This window comes from Tetrahymena thermophila, assembly GCF_000189635.1.
Source record: "Tetrahymena thermophila SB210 genomic scaffold scf_8254582, whole genome shotgun sequence".
Lineage (NCBI taxonomy): Eukaryota > Ciliophora > Oligohymenophorea > Hymenostomatida > Tetrahymenidae > Tetrahymena > Tetrahymena thermophila.
Genome location: NW_002476353.1, coordinates 39,872 through 61,562, shown reverse-complemented (window position 1 = coordinate 61,562; position 21,691 = coordinate 39,872). Strand labels below are relative to the sequence as shown.

Sequence of the window (21,691 nt, the reverse complement as noted above, 5' to 3'; positions counted from 1 at the left end):
TTGAGTGATAAGATAAAATCTCTTAATATAAACCATAAATTTTATAATTCCTATCCTCCTATCCGCTTCAAATAATATACTCTAAATGAAACCTTACAATAAAATAAATATTAATTTCTTTTTTTTTAATCTTGATGAAAATATAAAATTTGAGAAAAGAGACTATGTGATTAAATTATTTTTAATCTAAATGCTTGAATGATTAGGAGAAAAAAATAGCAAACTCAGATATTAGAATCTGTTTTTTGATAAATTAGAAAAACTTGCTTGTACCATACATGATAAAGATAGATGGAAACATACTTTTAAAAAGAATCAAATTTAAAGCTTTTAATTTGAATGGTATTATTAATAAAAATCAAATAAATTTGTAAGGTCATATTGATGAAAAGATATCTTTATTAAATTTACTACTTTTAAAAATAAATCTTCTCCCCAGTTAATTTTTCTCCACATGCTCAAATAATTCAGGTTTTAATAAAAACTTCAGCCGTAAACCTCATATTGAATAACAAACCTAAATTTTAAGATTAATTTCAATAAAGAGCTAAGTTTTTTACCACTATGAATAAATTACATATAATATGTAATAAAAGAAAATAAATTAATCTATTTAATATTTTTAGCTGGACACCACTCGAGCGACATTTAATATCAGAGATTGCTTTTAAAAGCAAATCAGGTAAATTATAAATAAATCAAGTAATTCAATTATCGAATAATAAAACATCACAAATTTAGTTTTATGTAATGGAATAATTATAGTTTATTTCTTTTTTAAAATAAAAGAAGAAATAAATGACTTAAAATTTAACTAATAATATTAACATTTCATTCATTTATTCATATATATTTTTTTTATATATTGTTAAAAATAATATTTATTTTGTTTAAATAATATAAAATAAAAAAAATTCATATTGCTTTTTTATATACAATCTAAAATCATTCACTAAATAAATTAAAATTAAAAATATTTTATTATAAATAAAAATTGAATTGAAATTTTTATTTTTAATATATATCTTTATCATAGCAGCATATAGCAGCATCAGCTTTTTTTACTAAATTGCTATTTAATAGTAAAAAATAACAAAAACTTTATTTATAGATTGTTTTTATTAAAATCTCTAAGCTGAGAGCAAAAAATTTATTTAGGTAAATATTTATTTTTAACATTTACAATTCTTGTGAATAATATTGATAATACAAATCAAAATTTTGAATTTATAGCCACATTAATTTAATTATTATATTTCTTACCAATTATTCAAGGCTAATGATATTATTAAAATTAATAATTTAAGGGATATTTTAAGTCTGTTTTCTTTTTATGAAAACATTAAAAAGGTGTAAAAATATTATAATCTATTTAAGTTAAGAAAAGCTTAATTTTTCTCTATTCAAAGATTTATTAGAGAGCAAATTTAAATAGATAATTATAATTAAGAAACAGATTGCTGAGTATAAAATAATTAAATTTTATTTTTTATGGTAATTCCAAAGATTTTAAATGAAAAATTTTGAATTACATTTCTTTTTTAAATTATGTTAAAAATATCAAATTTTTAAATACAATTTATGCTACTCAGCAATTAATTTATTTTTAGAAACAGATATAAATAGTAAGTCATTTGGATTTTACCTTTAAAATATATTTAATCTTTTATTTCAAAATGAAATTTTTTACCTTTTTTAACATATAATCAATAATTAATTATATAATACTGGATTAAGGAAAAAGCCATAAAAACTTTAGTGAATAATTTAATAAACAATAAGAAACATATTCATTTGCTTAACAAAAATAAATTACATTTTTTAAATTTTATTTGATTAATTATGATATAATTAAAATCAAATTTCATAACTTTTTTTTCATAAATCTGTTTGTGGTTAAAAATTTTATTTAATGTTAAAATATATTTTTCTAAAAAAATTAGTTTAATTAACTTAGCTTCCATATTTTGCTTTACTTGATTAGGCTAATTATGAAATAGATATAATGTTATAAAGTATGTGTTATTAAATAGTATTATTAAAATATTATTATTTTTAAAATAAGGTTAAATAATTTTTATTCAATAAGATTAAGTTCCTTCTGAAATAAATTATTTAAAATAATATATTTTGTTATGGGTAAATAAAATCATAACTAAATATTTAAGCAATTTAATAGGTTAAAATGAGGAAATTAAAATTTTAAAAGAATATGTCAAAATATTTAAAAAATAAATTTTGTAGATTAAATAGAAATTGTATAAAAAATGATAAAGATCAATCAAAACTCATAAAAATTTATATGAATAAAAATAGTGATTTAAATAAAAACAAACGAGTGAAAATTTTTTATATCTATTTGTTAATAATCATACCTTAATAATAAACATAGTAAATGATACAGTTTTTAATTAATATGGATTTATTTTTTAAACTTTTTTAAAAAATATCTTAAACATTTTAAATTTTCTCTTAGCTTCAAATGTTGTATTTTAGCTATTTTTAAATTAAAATAACTTAATAGGATTATTGATTCTTTTTTTATTCTTAGTTTGAAGTTCAAAATATCAAAATTTTATTCATTCAGTTCTTTTTACCTCAAAAGAATTAAGAATATTATGATTTTTTAAAATTTTGAAATATTGATTTTATTTTGTTATTTTTTCAATGTTTTTTAGAAAAAATCAAATCAAATAACATATTTTTTTCTTTTTGAAAGAAAAATCTTATTATAAAACTATAAAGTAACATAAATAAATTTATTTTTAAACATATTGAAATTAATTAAAAATGTTTGTTGAAAAAATATATTTATTACTTTTAATAAAAGTTTTTAAGTAACAATTTAATAGTATTTTTGATAATAAATATATTTTTTTAATAAATAATTTAACATGTTTAAAAAATTAGAAATGAGACAGATTTTAAAAATATGAATCACTATTTAGACTTAGTATTACTGACACATAAATATAGATGGTCATGAAGTAAAAAATATGAACTTTAATAATATTATATTTATATATATAAATTTAATTTTCCAATCAACATTAGAAAGGAGCTTATGAATTGTTAGCTTTTTCTTATAATTAATCAGTAGCAGGATCTAAACCCAAAGGAGCATGAGCCTTAACTGTCTCCTTTTCAGGTTCAATTTCTACAGAGTGATCATGATCAGCATGCTGAACCTTTAACATTGTCTTTCTTAGTTGGTATCTCTTATAAGCACAGAAACCTACAACAGCGATAATCACAACAACCAAACCAATTACTACACCAAGTACGATAGCCAAAGTGTTGTTAGAATCGGAAGATGATTATTTGACAATAGGAGTATTTGGATTAGCATTTTAACCATAAATACCACCGTCAGAATTAGTTTATACATATACTTCAGATGAAACAACTGAATATGTATTAGGAGCTATTCCTGGAATAGAGTTACTTTAAAGACCGGCTTGTAATTTAGCAACCTTGTTTACAAAATCTTGGTGGACTGTCTTTGGATCTACTGTACTAGTTTATGAACGTCTATCTACAATATCTAAAGTGAGATCAAATCCACTTTAGCTTGAAGATGAAGAAGTAGAACTTGATGATCCAGCTTGTAAAAATCTACTACTTGAAGTAGCTCCAACTACTTTAACTTAAGAATAATCAGTGATACCTAAGAAGGAGGCTACAGCTGAAATAAAACTGAATTTATTATTGCCTTAGAAGAATTGTGAAACAGGGATAACTACTTTAACTTAGATACGAACAGTATCAAGCACTTAAACACGAACTAAGCAATTAGCAGCACCATTGATAACAAATTGAATAGTACGAGAACGCCAGTCATAAACATTAGCACCACAAATACTAGTTTTAGTTGTTAGGACTTCATTATTAATGAAAGGATCTACAGGACTGCCGCCATCAATAGAAACTTCAAGATTATTAGGAATTTAATATTAAGAAATGAAAATCACCCAAATATTAGGTTCTCCAACGTTGTCATTTGTTCTTTATTAAATTCTATGGATAATGTTGTAGGGATTTAAACCATTGTATGCAATGTTATAAACAGTGTTTATAAGGGCAGTAGCATAATATCTATTCTCTCTTAAATTCATAGGCTCATTACCATCCCATTACCATTCTCTATACATATTTATCTTATTGCTATAAGTAGTTCCATCAAGTGATGTGAGCATACATGGGGCAGTAGATCTCAAATTATGATCAGGAGCTTCTGATTACCATTCAAGTTAAACATAATTAGTACCTTAGCATGAGTAAGCATTATTCCAATTTGGTTAAGATTTACATCCTTAAGCTATTCCTGCATTATGAGAAATACCTGTAGTAGGTACACCATTGAAGAGACTACCTGTAAAATCAACGTTAAGTACATTTTCTGGTCCAGTGCATAAAAAGAGACCACAACCACCAAACCAACCGGCCCAGGCAGGGTTAGGAGACATGAAATTGAAATAAGCTTCTTCGCTGCAATTAACGCATGTAACATTGTTGTTATAAGTACCAGCAGTATGATCTGAAGCACTAGGATGGGTAACCATCATATGATTATCGCTACATTTGCTGAAATTAGCATCAGTATAAGTCTTCTTGAAATTAACATATTTTACATTAGTTTAATAAAGGGAGGCATCAAAAACTTCAGAATTACAAATAACATCAAAAGAAAGAGGGAAAGTCTTGAGAGGGTAATCTTCACCACCTTCTGTAACAACTAAATTTTATGTACCTGAACCACCTGAACAGACTTAAGCCTTTTAAGAATTGTCATAAGCAGTTGGATCGTTATTTATAGCAACAGCATAAACTGCTGAGTTTTAGAACTGTCCTATATTTCTGTATCCGTTATGAGCAAAACGAAGAACAACAGAACGATTAGATTCAGCAGCTAATACATGTTCTACAATAAGACTGGGTTAAGTAGGATTAACTATCATACCTTTAGTAGAACGAGCTACTGCAATTTTACCAGCCCATTAGCAACCATCAATCGAGGTTTTGAATAGTGCACCTACTAAGCATGTTGAAGCTTAATTACCCCAGATACCAACCTTATTTGAAATACCAGATACACTAGAACAAGGGGTATGAATAAGTGCAACACAAGGACCTTAAGAACCTTAAACATAGTTATTGTTGATAAGGATATTATCAGCAATAGGGTCTTGTGTAGACAAGAAGTAGATTGCAGTGTTCATGTCATAAAGCATACCTTATGTATCGTAAGCATAATCACGCTTAAGAGCTGCAACGAAGTAGTTGTTTGTCAAAGTAATTTTAGTAGACAGATTGATTCTAATAAAGATGGGTTTACCTCTAAAGAAGTTGTTGTTTATTAAATTGATATTTGAAGATGATTCGATATTAGCACAGAAACCTGGACAATCATGGAAAGCTGAATTTTAGACAACACTTACAATTTAATTATTGCTGTCAGAATCATCAAACAAGAAATCAAGACCACCTCTTGAAGTATCCGCTTAACCACAGTTTCTCATTTCAACACCATTCCAAGTTGCAATACCACGTAAATGGAGTTATCTTGTATCTGGAAGAGGATTTCCATTTGAATCAGCTACAATTTACCAATAATGATTTAGAACTCTGCAACCCCAAGGTATACCTTAACTAACAGGAGCTCCAACGATTTTAATATTACGAGTAAGATGGAGAACTTGTGCACGAAGATCAAGTTCTTAAGTATAAGAACCCCAAGTCTCAGTAATAGTTACACTAGAAGCACCATAGTGATAGAATTAAACAGTTGCATTCAAAGTTATGGTATTTCCATTAATTGATTAAATACTGAAAACTTCATTTTCAGTTGCATCTAGTTGAGTAGGTCCAAGTGCTATAACATCGCCTACATTCCAACCGCTTGCGCTAAGAACAGTAATTTAGTTAACACCAGGATTTACAGAAGCAGATAAGCGGGTAGCAGTCGTTGTAGGAGGATTACCAAGTAAAGTGAAGTTACCTGTATTCAAAATAACTTTATTTCCAACATCTATTTAAGAATCAACAACAAACTAAGTGAGTTAATTTCTATCTCCTGTAAGAGTAATTGTGAGGCTTTTTGTATATGGAGTACCAGGGGTAGCACCTTCTGCAATAAACATACCACCTCTTAGCCACATACCATCAGCTTTAACGTTAATATCCTTTGTTGGATCAACACGTAAATTACCTTCGACTATAAGTTAAGAGTACTAAGTAATATCTTAATCTACAATAACTTCCCAAGGACAAGGAATGTATAAGGTACTGTTACCTGGAGTATTAAGTAAAATACCATCTTTTCCATCAAAAGTAATACCTTACCAAGTTTAAGGATTGCTAAGTTGTCTAGGAATACCATCCTTTTTGCACTTGAAAGGAGGGAAAGGACAGTTATCTAAGCAGCTTAAAGCATTAAGATCTATTCTTTCTAAATATTAGTTAGTAGTTGCTTTAGGTCTTTATTTAGAATTTAAACATAAATAAAATGCTTATCCAGCGATATCATTGTACCAATCACCATGATTACAATTTAGAGTCTTCATAGTTGCTAATGCTGATAGATCTTATCCAGCTGTAACATTTTTATATGGCTAAACATTTTTACCAGCAATAGTTTAGAAATTTTACCATGTTTCTCTGTAATCCATGACAGGGAATTTAAGTAATATGGTATCAGCAGCAGTTTCACCTGAATGGTAAGGAGAAAGACCAACACTAAAGTGGGTAAAATCAATTTGAGATAATTCCCATTGAACCTAGAAGATTTATCCAGCCAAGAAGGTACCAACAAAACCAAGAGTAAGATCATCTGCTTTATTTTCGATTTTTACAGACTTTGAAATGTAAAAATCTGAGTCTTTAGTACCTCCAACAGCTTTACCAGTATTATCGCATGGAAGTACATACAAGGCTTTTGATCTGAAATCATTAGAATCAACTGGGTTACTAAATTCAACTCTTACAACTTGAACTGTACAAATAACAGCATTATTCCATTTAGTTTAATCAGCCTAACTAGTAGTACAAGCAGGTTAATTAATGAGATGTAATCCGGCAGGAGTAAGCCACACTTAAGAATTTCTTCCAGTTAAGCTACCATCCAAATCTTAATAAATTTCTCTACGCCAATTTTCCCAGAACATATATTAAGTTGTTTAAATATTCTCATAGGAAATACCAGAAAATAATGTAAGTTTACCACCTTAAACCCATTTTTTGAAGTGCCAGCAGAAAGAACAAGATTTAAAAACTATCGTATTTGGAATAAAGTTTGCGAAATGGACATTTTAAACTTTATAACCATCAGTACGAGGAGTGATAATACCATAAGTATTTTGTAAATCTGCTACATCAGCAGGATTTCCAGATGATTAACCTACAACAAGAGAATTTTGTAGAATTACGTATTCATCTGTTCTGTTAGTTAAGTAAACATTAAAACCAGATTGCTTATTTCCAACCAAAGTAAAATTATTGAAGACCATATTACCAACTTCTTCAGCCAAAACACCATCTTCATTATTTCTATAAGAAAGGAAATTAGACCAAGTGGTAGTAAATGATGGATTGTTAGCAAAAGGATTTGATTGAGTATCATCTCTATAGGGATTGCATGGGTATTACAAATTAGTCATAACAAAAATTCTCAAACCAAAACGATCATAGGAGTGAGCAATATTATCAGTGAATTTACCTAAAGCCATACCTTATGGGCAAATATCGTTTCTAGCAGATGGGCCATCAGGGTGCTCTTTAATTTCATACCAGAAACCATAGAAATCACCACCACCAGCTCTGTTATTAAATACATAATTTAGAGGATTGGTAATCCAATAAGAAGCAGCTGTGATATCAGATTAGAGCATAGACCATACTTATTTAGTTCCTAAAATAAGATTTTATTCAATTATATTATTGGTTTCAATACCATCTTCAAGGAAGATATTGTGACCTGCACAATTAAAACCAACATTATTTTTAACATGAAGGTAGTGAGTAGCATGAATAGTAAGAACTCTTGCAAAAGAGTCATGCACTGCGTTACCTTCTACAATAGAACCAGAAACATCACCAACCATGTGGAAGTGAATAGGATATCTACCAATAATAGCTGGTTGACCTGTGTGTCTAAACTCAGCAAATCTAATATGAGCACTTGTTTAGGAGCCATGAAGCATCATATGAGCACCATATTGAGTTTTCACAGAACTATCATCACCTTCAAAAACTACGTTACGAGTAAGTAGACCTACTTCTGCTCTCATATTAACTTTGAAATTTCCATTAGCATATTATTCATTTTCAACACTAACATGCTAAATAAGAAGAGGTTCATAGAAACTTATAGTTGCAGTAAGTCCATCAGCATTTTTAACAACATTGGTAATTACACGACGTTCAGCATGACCTGCTGAATAATCAGTTGGGGCAATTACTATTTCTTCACCTTGCTTCCAATCGAAGCCAGGATCTTTAAGGAATACTTTAATACTAGTATCACCAATTTTTGCTGTTGATGAGAGTTCAGTCCATGTAACTGGACGTGGTTAACCATTAATTTCTATGCTACCATTATAGATAGAAAGACCCTTGTTACCAACAGTAGGGAATTAAGTATCAACAATATTACCATATAATGTGATTCTTATATTTCCTGTAACAGGAGAACTTTAAGTACCAATTATTACATTACCATTTTAAACTAAAATATTATGAGCTTGTAAGTGAATATTTTTATCATTGGCGAAAATCAGGTTAGCTTAGGAAACAACTATAGTATTCAAGACACCAATAGCAGGCACATTTGGAACATCAACAATAATGCTCTTTCCTTTTGCAACATAAACAAGATCACCATCAATAGGAGCAAAATCACCACCCCAAGTATTTTTATCTGACCATAGATAACCGTAATAGAACACAATTCCATTATTTACTGCATTATATGAATTTACTTAAACTACTAAAGAGGGACTTGCTGAACCTGTTTTTGCTCCAGTAGTACAAGCGATTTGTTTTGTAGATATAGTGGGATTGCTGCATACAACTCCGTCAATTATAACTTAAGCAGTAGATCCACCACTAGGAGCTTAGTCAAGAGTAATAGTAACTTAAGTACCTCCACTAATACTACCATAATTAGGTGATAGACTTTAGATAACAAAAGTCTTTGATTAATCATAAATAACATTGTTATTTGAGTTAACAGCAGGAGAACCATTAACTTGAACTGAAACTGGGCAGGACAAAGTATTACCACTTTCAGTTTAAGTACCTTATTTCCAACCAAAAAGTTAAATCTCAACAAGTTAGCATTGAGATTTACCAGTAGAATCAAGTAATCTAAATTATGAGTATGCACCTAACAATATAGCTGATTAGGATGGAGAAGTAGAGACCAATGAACTAATTAAGTACATATTTTTACCTAAATGGAAATCACTTCCGATTGTAAGTAAAGTTTACCATGTGGTACCATCAATTGAGGCTTAGAATTATGTTCCAAAGAATGCAGAGGCATCAGTAACTCCTTATGTTCTGGGATATATTTAGAATTTACTTAAAACAACTTAGGTTGAGCTTCCAAAATTGAAACCACAATAACATTAAGCTGAATTAGAGCTGGAATAGTAAAAAAGTAAATCGCCGTCATTTAAGTAATTTGAATTTCCATTTGCATCATCACCAAAAGTAGTGAAACCAGTTAAAGGATTGATATCATCAGATTGGAAATTATAATTATTTCTTGAAAAACTTGTGTAAGCAGGAGGTGTAGATACAGTTAAAGTAGAGGATGTTGCACTCACTACATTAGCTTAATTACCACAAATTGTCACAACATTTTAGTTGATATTTTGTGTATTAAAACCTGAACCATTAATAATTATTTATGAACCACCTGCATAAGATGAAGTAACTACAGATGAAGTTAGACCTGAAAGTGCAAGTACAACTTAATTATTTGAGATAGTTGGGTAGTTATTAGAGGAATCAAGCAAGTATAATTGGTAAGTACCAGCAGGAGCATTTGCAAATGTAATAACAGCGTTAGTGCTTGATTAAACATTTAAGTTTGTAGATTAAATTTATGTAGAATAACCTGATTGCTATAGGTAAGCTACTTTTAAGTTATTAAGTCCACTACCAATAAGAGTAACTGTATTTCCACTTACTGATAAGCTCTAAACAGACCAAGTAGCTGCAACTACAGTAAAAGTTTTGCTGTGAGCATTCCATGGTAAATTTCCATTATTGTCTAATGGTACTAAAGCGCTCCTTACAGAAAATAATTAAACATTAGATCCAACTGAAGTAGCAGGAAGTCTAATTACTACTTAGCCAGTAGAATTGTTATAAGAAATAAGGGTGGCTAAAACTCCATTAAATTTGAAGAGAGGATTCTAGTTAGGTAAGGTACCTGACATTGTTAGAGTAATCTCTGCACCTGCAGCAGAAACTGTGTAGAGAGAAGGATTAGATAGGGCATATGTATATTCAATTAAAGAGATTTATACATAAGGGCTATCACCATTAGACCCACGAAGAGTAACATTATAGTTGCCATAAGATAAATTAGGAACTATGTAAGTTACTGCAGTTGAGTTATTTGAAACAATTGTTACTGGAACACTTTCTTAACCTAAAAATACAACTGAATATGCTCCAGAAGCTGTTGGAAGATTATTACCAAGGATAGTATATTATGAATTGAATATTTAATTGTTGTTGTTAACAGAACTTACTGATAAAGCTAAACTTTAATCAAAAGTAATTTGATTATTGAAAGGAGAATCTGGGTTAATTATTGCTTAAACAATTAACTTACCCCAAACTTCAACACTATAAGCTTATGATGTAACTCCTGGTGGGAAGTGAGATACCATGTTAGGAAGAGTACAAGTTAATTGAGTAGAAGTAGCAGCAGTTATAATACAAAATTCAGACATATTTGATGTATAAACTACTAAAACCTAGTTGTCGTTTAAAGCAGAAGTTAGGAAATTCTAACCTTAGATGACTAATTAAGCACCACCGTATGCAGAAACTTTACTCACACTGTAGGAGTTTACTATTATGTTGTATTATATTTTAGTAACAGATGGAGCTGGAATATTGCTACCTAATCCAATCTAGACAATTCTCAATTAGTAAAAGCCAGGTAGACCTCCACCCAAGAGTACTTATGCTGAATTGCTATTTGCAGTAACTACATTAACATTGTACTTAGCATATTATAGCAATTTACCATCTTTATCAACAGAATCTAAATAAGCAGTTAATAAAGTTGGATCACTACCAAAATTAGTACCTGTGACAGTAATGAGAGTCTTATCTACAGGGGAAACTATAGTCTTGTCAATATTAGTGATAGTAATAGCACCGCTATCATTTACTTATATACTTTTAGCATTGCTTGATAGTCCATTATAATTTACAATAACAGAATTAGAACCTTAAGAAAGACCTGCAGGTGTTATTACAACAATTTAAGTATTCGAAACAGATTATATTTATGCATTAACAGATCCAATAGCAACTGATAGGCTGCTATCATTAGATTATGGGAAGAATTAGCCAGTAATAGTTAAAGTAGTTCCACCAAAGCTATAGACAGTTGTGGAGCTTAATTATGTAATAACAGGATAAGTAGATTATGGAGAAACGTTAGCTGAAAGAGCTATACCATTAGATTAATAAAATACTACTGGTTTATAAGTACCTGCAACCTTATATGGATATTGAGCAGTTAAAGTACCAGAAAATGGATCAGAACTAGTTACAATACATGGTACTCCATTATAATATACATCAAAATTACTAACTAAAGGAGTGAATCCTTAAACAGTAACTCCTGAGATTGTAAGGGTATTAACATTGTCATCAGTGAAACTAGTGTAACTAATTGCTTAGGAATCATTAAGAACATTAACTATGAGTTATTAATTTGTTAAAGATGCAAGAGTCAAAACTCCATTTACAAAAATGTTAGCATAAGGTTTTGTGGAACGTTGAGTTAACAATTCAGTTTCGATGGCTGCATACTATAAGTATGATGAAGAAGCATCTCTAAGAGATTCAACAACTAAAGTAATAGTTCCAGATTAACCATTAAGCTTGGATTCAGCTTAAACAGCTTCAATCAATACAGGAGAAGCAATTCCGTAAAAATCAAAAGTCCATTAAGAACCATCTACAAAATTTACAATACGAGAACATTGAATATTTGTAGTGTTCAATGTCTATTATAATGCCGAGCAGAGATCCCATTCCCAAGTGTTAAAGGGGATATCAGGGTTTTTATTAAGTTAAACATAATTACCATTAGCTTTCAAACGGAAAGTTCCAGACAATGGTGGGCCAGCAGGAGTTATAACTGTATAAACAGGTTTAGTGGACAAAGTAGAATTAAAGTTGAATGTTGGCTATACGTCATAATTACGATGATATTAGAAAGTAAGTTCCCAGGTAGAACCAATTTTATTTTTGTTAGAATCTAATATATCTTATTAAATACAAGTGCTATTATCTCCAGCGTAGTTGTTGAAATGCCAAACAATTTATGCACATGTGGTGTCTCTATTATACTATTGAGATGTAAATACCCATTATTTTGCGTTTGTCTTTAATTGAGTTCCGAAAGGATAAACAAAATTGATTCCAAATGTACCCTTGTTTGAAGAACTCAAGTCTTAGAATGAGATACTAGCTACTTCTTTTGTGAATGCGTAGTTAATTTTAAATCTAGTAACTTAATTAACTGAATTGACATAAACGTTATTAGGATTGTTGGGATTTTAAGCTACTGGAATTCTAACACCAGTACTGTGGTAGAAACTACTAGAACTTGAAGCTAGAGCATAAATTTTAAAATAGTAAGGTTAACCCTATTTTAAAGAGATAGTTATGCTATCTGAAGTAGATTATTGTAAGTCATATTGTGATGAGTAAGGATTTCTAAGATTAGTTCCTTAAGAAATACTGTTAATAACTGTCATTGTTGATTCATTTGTGCTATCTCCACTCATTTAAAGCAAAACTTATGCTTAATAGCTTGAAGAGGTATGGAAATAGTAGTTTCCATCTCTAGGAGGATTAAAATAACCCTATAGGACAATGAATTATCTATTAAGACCATCTTAATTTGAATCTTAATCATAGTAATATTCTGTGGATGGAATAATTGAGTCTTAAACTAAGGTCAATTAGGTAGGATTAGTTTTATATTAGTTAATTAATCCATTTAAATCCCATGATGAAGTGTTGTAAGCTTAAAGATGAACACCAGAACCAGATACATAACGAAGGGTAGAATCAACAGTTGGGTTAGATAAACCAGCAGGTAAAGTACAAGTGAAATAGTTTTAATCAGTATTAATTTCATTAATAGTGCAGTTAGCATTATTCCAAGTAACTTATACATTTTATCCGTTTGAAGGAATATTAGAGGCATAGACGGTTAATTAACCACCTTAAGAAGTAATACTTTGAGCTGTTCCTGAACCTTATTATTGGGAAACAACTTGGATGTCGTAAGGAGTATCCAAAGTAGTAGAACGTACAGTAGTTAAATGACTCTAATTTGATGCTTAACCAGGAGTAGAAACAAATTGAGAAAGATAGAAACCAGCTGGGTGAGAATAATCAATTTCACATGAAAGAGGGGTGTATGCGTTTCCATTAAAGGGCGTGTCTTCATTCAAACCTAAATCGAATCTATCACAAAGAAGATTACCAACAAGCATCTTGCTAATTTAGTTAGTGTTACTAATTCTGAAGGTACCCCACCATTCAAAATCTACTTTTGGAAGTACAGCACGAGGGAAGATAATGTCAACCATAGGAGTGTAGGATCCAGAATAAGAGAAAGTACATAAAGAAGGATTTGCTTGAGCGCATTGAGAAGCACTTCTATTAACAACATTAACTACAACTGGAAGATTCCATTGTTAAGTGCTATCATAAGCAGGTGTAGTTATGCAAGTAACAAAAACTTCATTAACACCCATATCTAATTTATTATAATAATAATAATTTTTAAACATGTTTTCAATATTCCAAATAAAAATTTCAACTATGAAGTAATTTGATAATTATATTTTGTATTATTTTTGATTAAAAAATAAATATAATTAAGTAAAATATTATTAAAATGCATTTCTACTAATGTATGATGCAATTTTAAAATAATAAAGATAAATATCATTTTTTTACCTGGAATAAGACAAGGATAAGGACCAATAGTTACTTAATTGTTTGAAGCCATACTAGCATCTTGACCAACCATTTTAATATAGACTCTAGTACCACCATTGAGAGAACCAAGTCTTTAAGCGTTATCAGAATCAAGAATAGTTGAAACTGACAAAATTCTTACTGAATTTTAAGCAGCACCAATTTCAACTGCACTGCCTTTTAGTTATTAGTAGAAGAAGGTTTAGTTAAATATGGAGAATATGTACTTAATTATTATAAATTTAAATTAAAATTATTAGATTACTTTGAGCTATCAGCAGACAGAGAAGAAGCCAGGTAATATGTTTGGCTCTCATTTAATGTTTTGAGTTTTTAATGTAATTATCTAATGTAAAAAGATAAATAGGGAGTTATTTAGTTAGTTAGTTAGTTTATCTTCTTTTTTCTGAAGGTCTTATTTTGTTGAGTTTTTCTATTTTTATTTTAATTTATTTAATTATCGTCTTTTTCCTAATTGACTGATGCATTTAAATCTAAAATTCACTTTTTATTAAAGAAAATAAACTCTTTTCTATCTCTGTATATTACTATATGATAGTGAGCAGATCAGTGTAATCAAAAGCAACTTTCTTCTTTAAATTAATCTAAAACTGTATCATTCACCCATCACTTCAAATTTTATATTATGTAACATTCATATGCCAGATAATAAGATTCTGGCTTTTTAAATAAAAAATAAAAGGGGAAGTGAACCAACATCTTTTTAATTAAATCCCCACAAAAAATAAAGTTTTTACAAAAATAAGAGTTTTTACATTAGTATTCATATGCCATTCATGAGTTTCTACATAATTAATAATTACTTTCCGATTTCTTCAGGATCTTTAATATGAGGTACTGGACTATCAAAAAAGATTGTGAATATAAAAATCCTATTAGATTGTTGTGAAATTTATATTAACAAATCAGGTTAATAAAAAAGTAAATAATATTGGCAAAATTTGTAACCAAACTATAATTTTTAGCCTATGCTGTTCCATCTAGATAGTTTTACATCAAGTATTATAAAATAAGATTTTTGTTGTGGACTTAATTATTTGTGATTATGAATGTATTTTTAAAATAAAAATAGTGGTATAAAATGAAATATCTTTAATAATTTTTATCCATAAATACCATTTATTAATCATTATTAATTTTTATCTTTTCTAGATGTAAAGTCCTCATATTCCATTAAAAAAGTAATTACATTTAAATAAAAATAGGTAAACAGTGTTTTTCTCTAACTTGCTAATTTATTAAATTGATCAGCTTAGTAGAAAAAGCTTAAATTTTTATGATATAATCAATAGCTATGAACTTTACTATCTAAATTTATAGTTTAAAAAGTTAAATCTGTCAAATCTATAAGATTTCTGACTGAAAAATTAATTCCAAAAAAAATATCATACATAAAAATAAAGAGTTGTTTTTGAGTTTGCTTTTATACTTTTTTCTAATTAAAATACATACATTTAAAGCAAAGTAAATTATTTACCTGAAAATTTAATATTCATTTGTATCATAATTAAAATTACCACTTTTTCAATATCTTTTGCCGCACCTAAATTTTTTTAAAACTAACTATCATTCACGCTTCTTCTTAACTCTTTATCTAACACTTTCAATTTGTTTGAATAATTATTAATTTTTTTTAATGATCAAGATTCATGTTCAATTTAGAAAAACTTGTTTACAATCAATTCTTAAACCATAATTTTAAAATTTTTATACAAGCAATTTAAAATGATTTTTTTTGTTTATGAGATATATAGAGTAATAAAGGCTATTATTCAACAAAGTAAAGGCATATTAAAAATTATTGTGCTTAAAATCTATAAAAAATTATATATTTTATCAAAATAAACTTGATGGAAATTAACATATTTTTTAATTGAAATAAAATATAAAAGGATTAAAAAAGATATTATTTAAATATGGTCAAAATAAAAGTCAAAGCAATCTATATAAAAAAAATAAAGTAAAAATATATTCATATTTAAATATTAAATTTTCTCATATATTCACTTCAACTAAAATATGAAAAAAAATAAGGCCTAATTTAATATTGATAGGAAATTAGGAATATGGTTAACTGAACCACAAATTTTTCAAAATATAAATTAATATTAATTAGTTAGAATTTAATTAATTAGAAATCATATGGATAAAATTTATGGATAATTTTAATACTTTATAGATAGATAGATATTTACATTTCTAATTAAAAAGTTGGTCATTTTTATATCTAAGTATTTATTCTTACAACACTCAAATCTATGATTTTTGTAAATCTGCTTTCCTTATTAAATTAGATAAATATTTATTTATTAACTTAATAAACATAAAATTTTTCTAACAAAGTTTTAAATTATCCCAATTAATGTTTATTTACTTAAAATTTTTATTACTTTTATTTATCAATATTAATTGATAATAAAATTAGCAAATTTTTTTTTGTGAATAAAATAATTTTCCTGATTTTAATGTTTATATTTTTAAATTTTTAAACTATAATTTAAAAAAAATTGATTTGAAATAATATATTTCTTTATTTTTTTTATATTTACAGTGTTAAAATAAAATTTATTGAAGCATTAATATATTAATAGTGGCTGAAAAATATAAATAAAATATCCTAAGATTTTTATCAATACATAGAAACTAAAAAATATTTGTCATATGGCAAAATAGTTTAATTTAATTCATTATTTTATTTAAAAAGGATTTTTCCTCACTTTTTATAAATGGGGTATATTCATTTTTTTGTTTTCTAAGAGCTTTTATAATACACAAATTTACTTTAAATATGATTTAAGATTAAAAAAAATTGTTTGCTTAATTTACCATAAAATAAATTATTGTAAGTGATTTTAATAAATGATAAAAAGAAAATATAATTTACATATTTGTATCTACTAACAATTTCACAATATTTAAATAATTGCATTTGATTTTCTTCTTTATATGTAATATAATAAACTTCAAATACTCATTTAGAAAATATTTTAAATGAGAAAAATAATAAATTTATGTTATTTTCAATAAAATTGTCACATTTTAAGTTAGCCAAAATGTATTTAATAGTGCATAAAGTTACTTTAAAATCAAAATAAAAGCTTTTTTCTCATATTTAGATAAAAAAGTGCATTCTTACTACTGATTCAATAAATTATATAATTCTACTTTTAAAACAATTCAATATAATAAATAATTTGAACTTCTAGCAATTAAAGTTTTTATTTCTAAATATTATTTAAATAATAAAATATTAATTCATAAAATACATATTAACAAAAGTGGTAATCTTTTTGGTTCTAAATGATAATAATAATAGACTTGAACTATTTTATAACCTTTAATTTTACTTTACTATTTTTACCAAAAATTTTATTTGTGTCTTCATATGCACACAGACTTGAGTGAGCAAAAATATTTGATTATAGATAATAAAGAAATATTAAATGTAATTATTTTCAGATTTTAGTAATCATCTCTAAACCAGTAAATATTTACTCATAATGAATTTTCAAAACTGGCTAAAATTTAATTGATAAAATGCATGGTTAAAAACAACTAACATTAAATTATAATGAAAACAAATAATAAGCTTGAAATTAATATATTCTTTTTTCACTTGAGGTTGTTTTTGTAACTTGGCTTTATATATAGAATACCTATATTCTTCATTAATTCCTACCTAGCCAACTAAGAAATGAGATTCTATTAATCTTTCTTAGGGGTCTATAAATTATTACTAAATTATAGAAACATAGGTATTAATATAAGAGGATTCACATTTTTTATTGTTTGGTTTAAGCAAATATTTATGAAACAAATAGTTTGATAATAATAATGTACTATTGTTATTTAGGTATATAGCTATTTATTTTTTAAAAAATAATATTTAATATTTATTTTGTGAAATAAAAAAATGAATAAATAAAATTTTATATTAGTTTTGAGATAGTATTTTATATAAAATAACACATCATAATTATTGCTTTGTTGAAAAAAATAAAATAAAAATTTCTTTATATAATATAATAATAAATATTCAGATTCAAAATGATTGAGATAAATCATTTATTTATATTAAGGAATTCATCTCTCATGATTTAATTTTTCATTGTACTAGCTAATAGATTAAAATATTTAAACAAAAATAAATAACATTCATATCACAAAAAATTTAAAAAAGTTAAACTCGAGCACATATAAAATTATGAAATATATATTTTTTTAAATTTAGAAAACTAGAAGCATGAAAGATAAATAAATATTAATCTTTAATTGTTTTCAAAAATTAGCCAAATTAAAAATTCTTTCTTTTTTAATTAAATAAACAATATTTTAAGATGACTCAAGTTTGTGATTATTTATTAAATCCCTAGTTTGATTTAGTTTTTCCCACCGTTTTCTCATGAAAATAAAGGAAAATAATTAATTTCCACGTAATTACAAATAATTTCATTATTTAGCATCATAGTCTTTTCATAGCAAATAATTATTTGATCACTTGATTATTTATTTGATAATTTTATTCAGGTATGTTATTTAAGATTAATTTCTAAATTTTTAATTCAAGCAAATATCTACTTGTTCTTTTATTCAAGCAAATATTCACTTGAACCTAAAAATTATGATAAATCCAACATGTAAAATTTATAGAGTTTTCTAAATTACAGAAAATGAATATTTACCTAATTTTAACAAGAATCTTACAAATTACTTAGTAAATAAACTGATTATTTGTAATTTAGATTCTTTTAACTAAATATTTTTTATCGAATTTGTGGAATTTAATATTTAATTTTTCATCCTAATAATATAGAGTGTGCTTATATCAATTTTAAGTACGATTGTTTTAAATTTAATTATATTTTGGATATTTAAAATAATTTCTTTTGAAATAGCTTTTTTAACACAATAAGATTGAGAATATAAATTTTAATATACAGCATATTTAAATAAGGACAATACTTTTTTAATTTTACAAAATTACATAAAAGTATATTATGGAAAGATAGTACAGCTTTTTTCTGTTTTTTTAAAAAATTGATTCAGTAATAATAAATAATTAATTTTTTACAAAAAAGAAGATGTAAGGTTTGAGAAGGTTTAACTAATTAACTATATGAGAAAAAACTTTTTTTCTTGATTTACAAAATTACTATTTTATTAAATACCTTATGAATTTTGTATATTTTTTGTAAAATATTTATTATCATTTTTATATATTCAATTTCTTTAAATTGTATTCTAGTTTAATTGATGTTTATCGCACAAACTTAACTTTATCTAGTTTTATTCATTAACATTAACTAAATTATTTTGATTTTTGTTTAAAATGTAATATATATATCTTATTTTATCATATATTTTTTTTTATGTGTATATTATCCAAAAAATTACTAATTTTTTTCTTAATTATCTTTTATATCTTTGTATTTTTTTTTAGTTTTTTCAGAAAATTATATTTAAATTTTGTAAATTAAAGAAATATTGAACAATATATTGTTGAGTGTTTATATAGTTAAGATAGTGTACTTAAAAATATTTTTGACAAAAATAAATTAAAAAATTTAGTTTAAAATGATATTTACTTCATCTTTAAGTATCAAAAAACAAAATATCATGTCAAAAATTATTTTTTATTAAAAAAGCGAAATTTTTTTATTTTTAAAAGAATAATCAAATTATTAGCCCAGTTTGATATAAGAAATTTATCATAGTATTATGAGAAATAAAGTTAAAATAATTTATGAATTTAAAAAAGAAAATGATGGTCGCAAAAAGCTTTGCAAAATGCATTATTAAATTTATAATAAATGAATGGTGATTTTTTTGTTGTTTAAAAAGGGAATATAATAAATCTTTTTAGTTCGTTTTTGTTATTTTTTGTATTAGAAATTTCAAAGCCTAACTAGTTTTTGGATGGAGAATGCTTAATTATTAGAAAGAAGCGCATATAAATGAAAATAAACCATAATTTTCACTCTAACATAAAAAATCTTACTCTCTAATAGGGAGAGGAAAGACGCTAGACACTTTCAACTAAAGAGTCTTCATTAAAATAGAGAAAGACTACCTCAATTCTATTGAAGAAATGAAATATTTAAAAGAAAATACGATCATTAAAGTAGATTTAGATTAAATGCCAATTTAAAAAATTTACTAAGAACTAGATTAAAGTATTCCAAGTTTAACATAAAAATAGTTTAATTCAAGTTAATCAGGATAGAAATAAAGTAATACCACCACAAAAAACTCGTTAGATATTCCTGATTTACTTTAAAGGACTCTTCCAATTCGCTAAAAAAGATGCAAAACAATTGGAAATTCACCAAATAATAAAAATCAAGATATGTCATCGTAATTTAGGTAAATGTATCATAACTTCAATAATTATGAGTACAAATAATAAAAGAAATAGTCTAGCAAAGTAGAAAAATGCGATAAATAAAAGAAAAAGCTTGATAAAAATACCACCAATGCAAGCGAATCAGAAAATTAAGAATTTTTAAAAGAAAACCTGATTTAAGCTTAGCAAAAAGATGAAATAAATAGCAGATAATCTATGACTCCTATTTAACCTGCAAGGGTTTTTGTAACAGATAAAGGAAAATTGATAAATGATAGATTTGATATCCCTACTTATAAGCCAGTGAGCTTTGCTGAAAGCATTAAGAAGTAAAATGCTGATTTAAGTTTAATAGATTACTTTTAAACAGGGAAAGATAAAATAATTGAACATTTAGACTACAAAGATATAACAGATAATAATATAACTAATTTCAACAATAACAATAAATTATACATCTAAAATCTAATAGATAAGCATTAGAAACATATGAAACCTCAATGCTGCTCAAAGGGAGAATAAGTCAGAGCAGATTCAGCTCTAAAAAATTATAGAAATTAATTAGATGAAGAAATAGATAAATTCTACAAAAATCTTGAGTAAAAGTCTTTAACTCCTTCAATAAAATACCAAAAACCTATTAAAAAATAAGTACCGTATAAGGATGGTTTAATTGATGAATACTTTTTTAAAGATGAAAATAATCAACATTATAATGACTAAGATTTGAATTACTAAAATAAGTCTAATCAAAATAATGATAAAGGAGCAGGTTTTTTTAAGAAATACATTTAAGATGTAGACCTAGAAAAATATAAAGAGCTTCCATTGTGGGTCAAAGTTGCAACTGAAAAATAAGACTTCTTTCCTAAAATACAATCACCAAGCAAAGTAAGTTAATACATTCAAAATGGAGTACTCCCTATGAAATCAGTCTTGGAAAAATCCGAATTTAATATACATTAAAAAAAGAAAAAATACATAAGAAAAATAGAAAAAATAGTGACTGAATGTGATGATTATAAGCAAAGTAATTATTGATTAAAATAATAATTAGATTATTTTTTTATTACT

The 21,691-nt window shown here is 26.2% G+C and overlaps 3 protein-coding genes across 3 annotated transcripts; 1 reads left to right on the top strand and 2 right to left on the bottom strand. All coding sequences in view use genetic code 6, as the record gives it.

Annotated features, from left to right (window-relative positions):
* Window positions 1–3,044: 3,044 nt before the first annotated feature.
* TTHERM_00138610 (IPT/TIG domain protein) lies at window positions 3,045–14,570 on the bottom strand (the record flags this gene model as incomplete). Its single annotated transcript, XM_001019843.2, has 3 exons — window positions 3,045–14,029; window positions 14,233–14,430; window positions 14,519–14,570. 3 exons carry the CDS (start codon window positions 14,568–14,570, stop codon window positions 3,045–3,047), a joined length of 11,235 nt encoding a protein of 3,744 aa, XP_001019843.2.
* Window positions 14,571–19,947: 5,377 nt separating this feature from the next.
* On the bottom strand, window positions 19,948–20,391 carry TTHERM_000138609 (transmembrane protein, putative; the record flags this gene model as incomplete). Its single annotated transcript, XM_012798498.1, has 1 exon — window positions 19,948–20,391. One exon carries the CDS (start codon window positions 20,389–20,391, stop codon window positions 19,948–19,950), a length of 444 nt encoding a protein of 147 aa, XP_012653952.1.
* A 19-nt stretch (window positions 20,392–20,410) lies between these two features.
* On the top strand, window positions 20,411–21,658 carry TTHERM_00139620 (hypothetical protein; the record flags this gene model as incomplete). The annotated part of the gene is made up of 1 exon (XM_001019845.3): window positions 20,411–21,658. The coding sequence occupies one exon, from the start codon at window positions 20,411–20,413 to the stop codon at window positions 21,656–21,658; it is 1,248 nt and encodes a 415-aa protein (XP_001019845.2).
* Window positions 21,659–21,691: the final 33 nt, after the last annotated feature.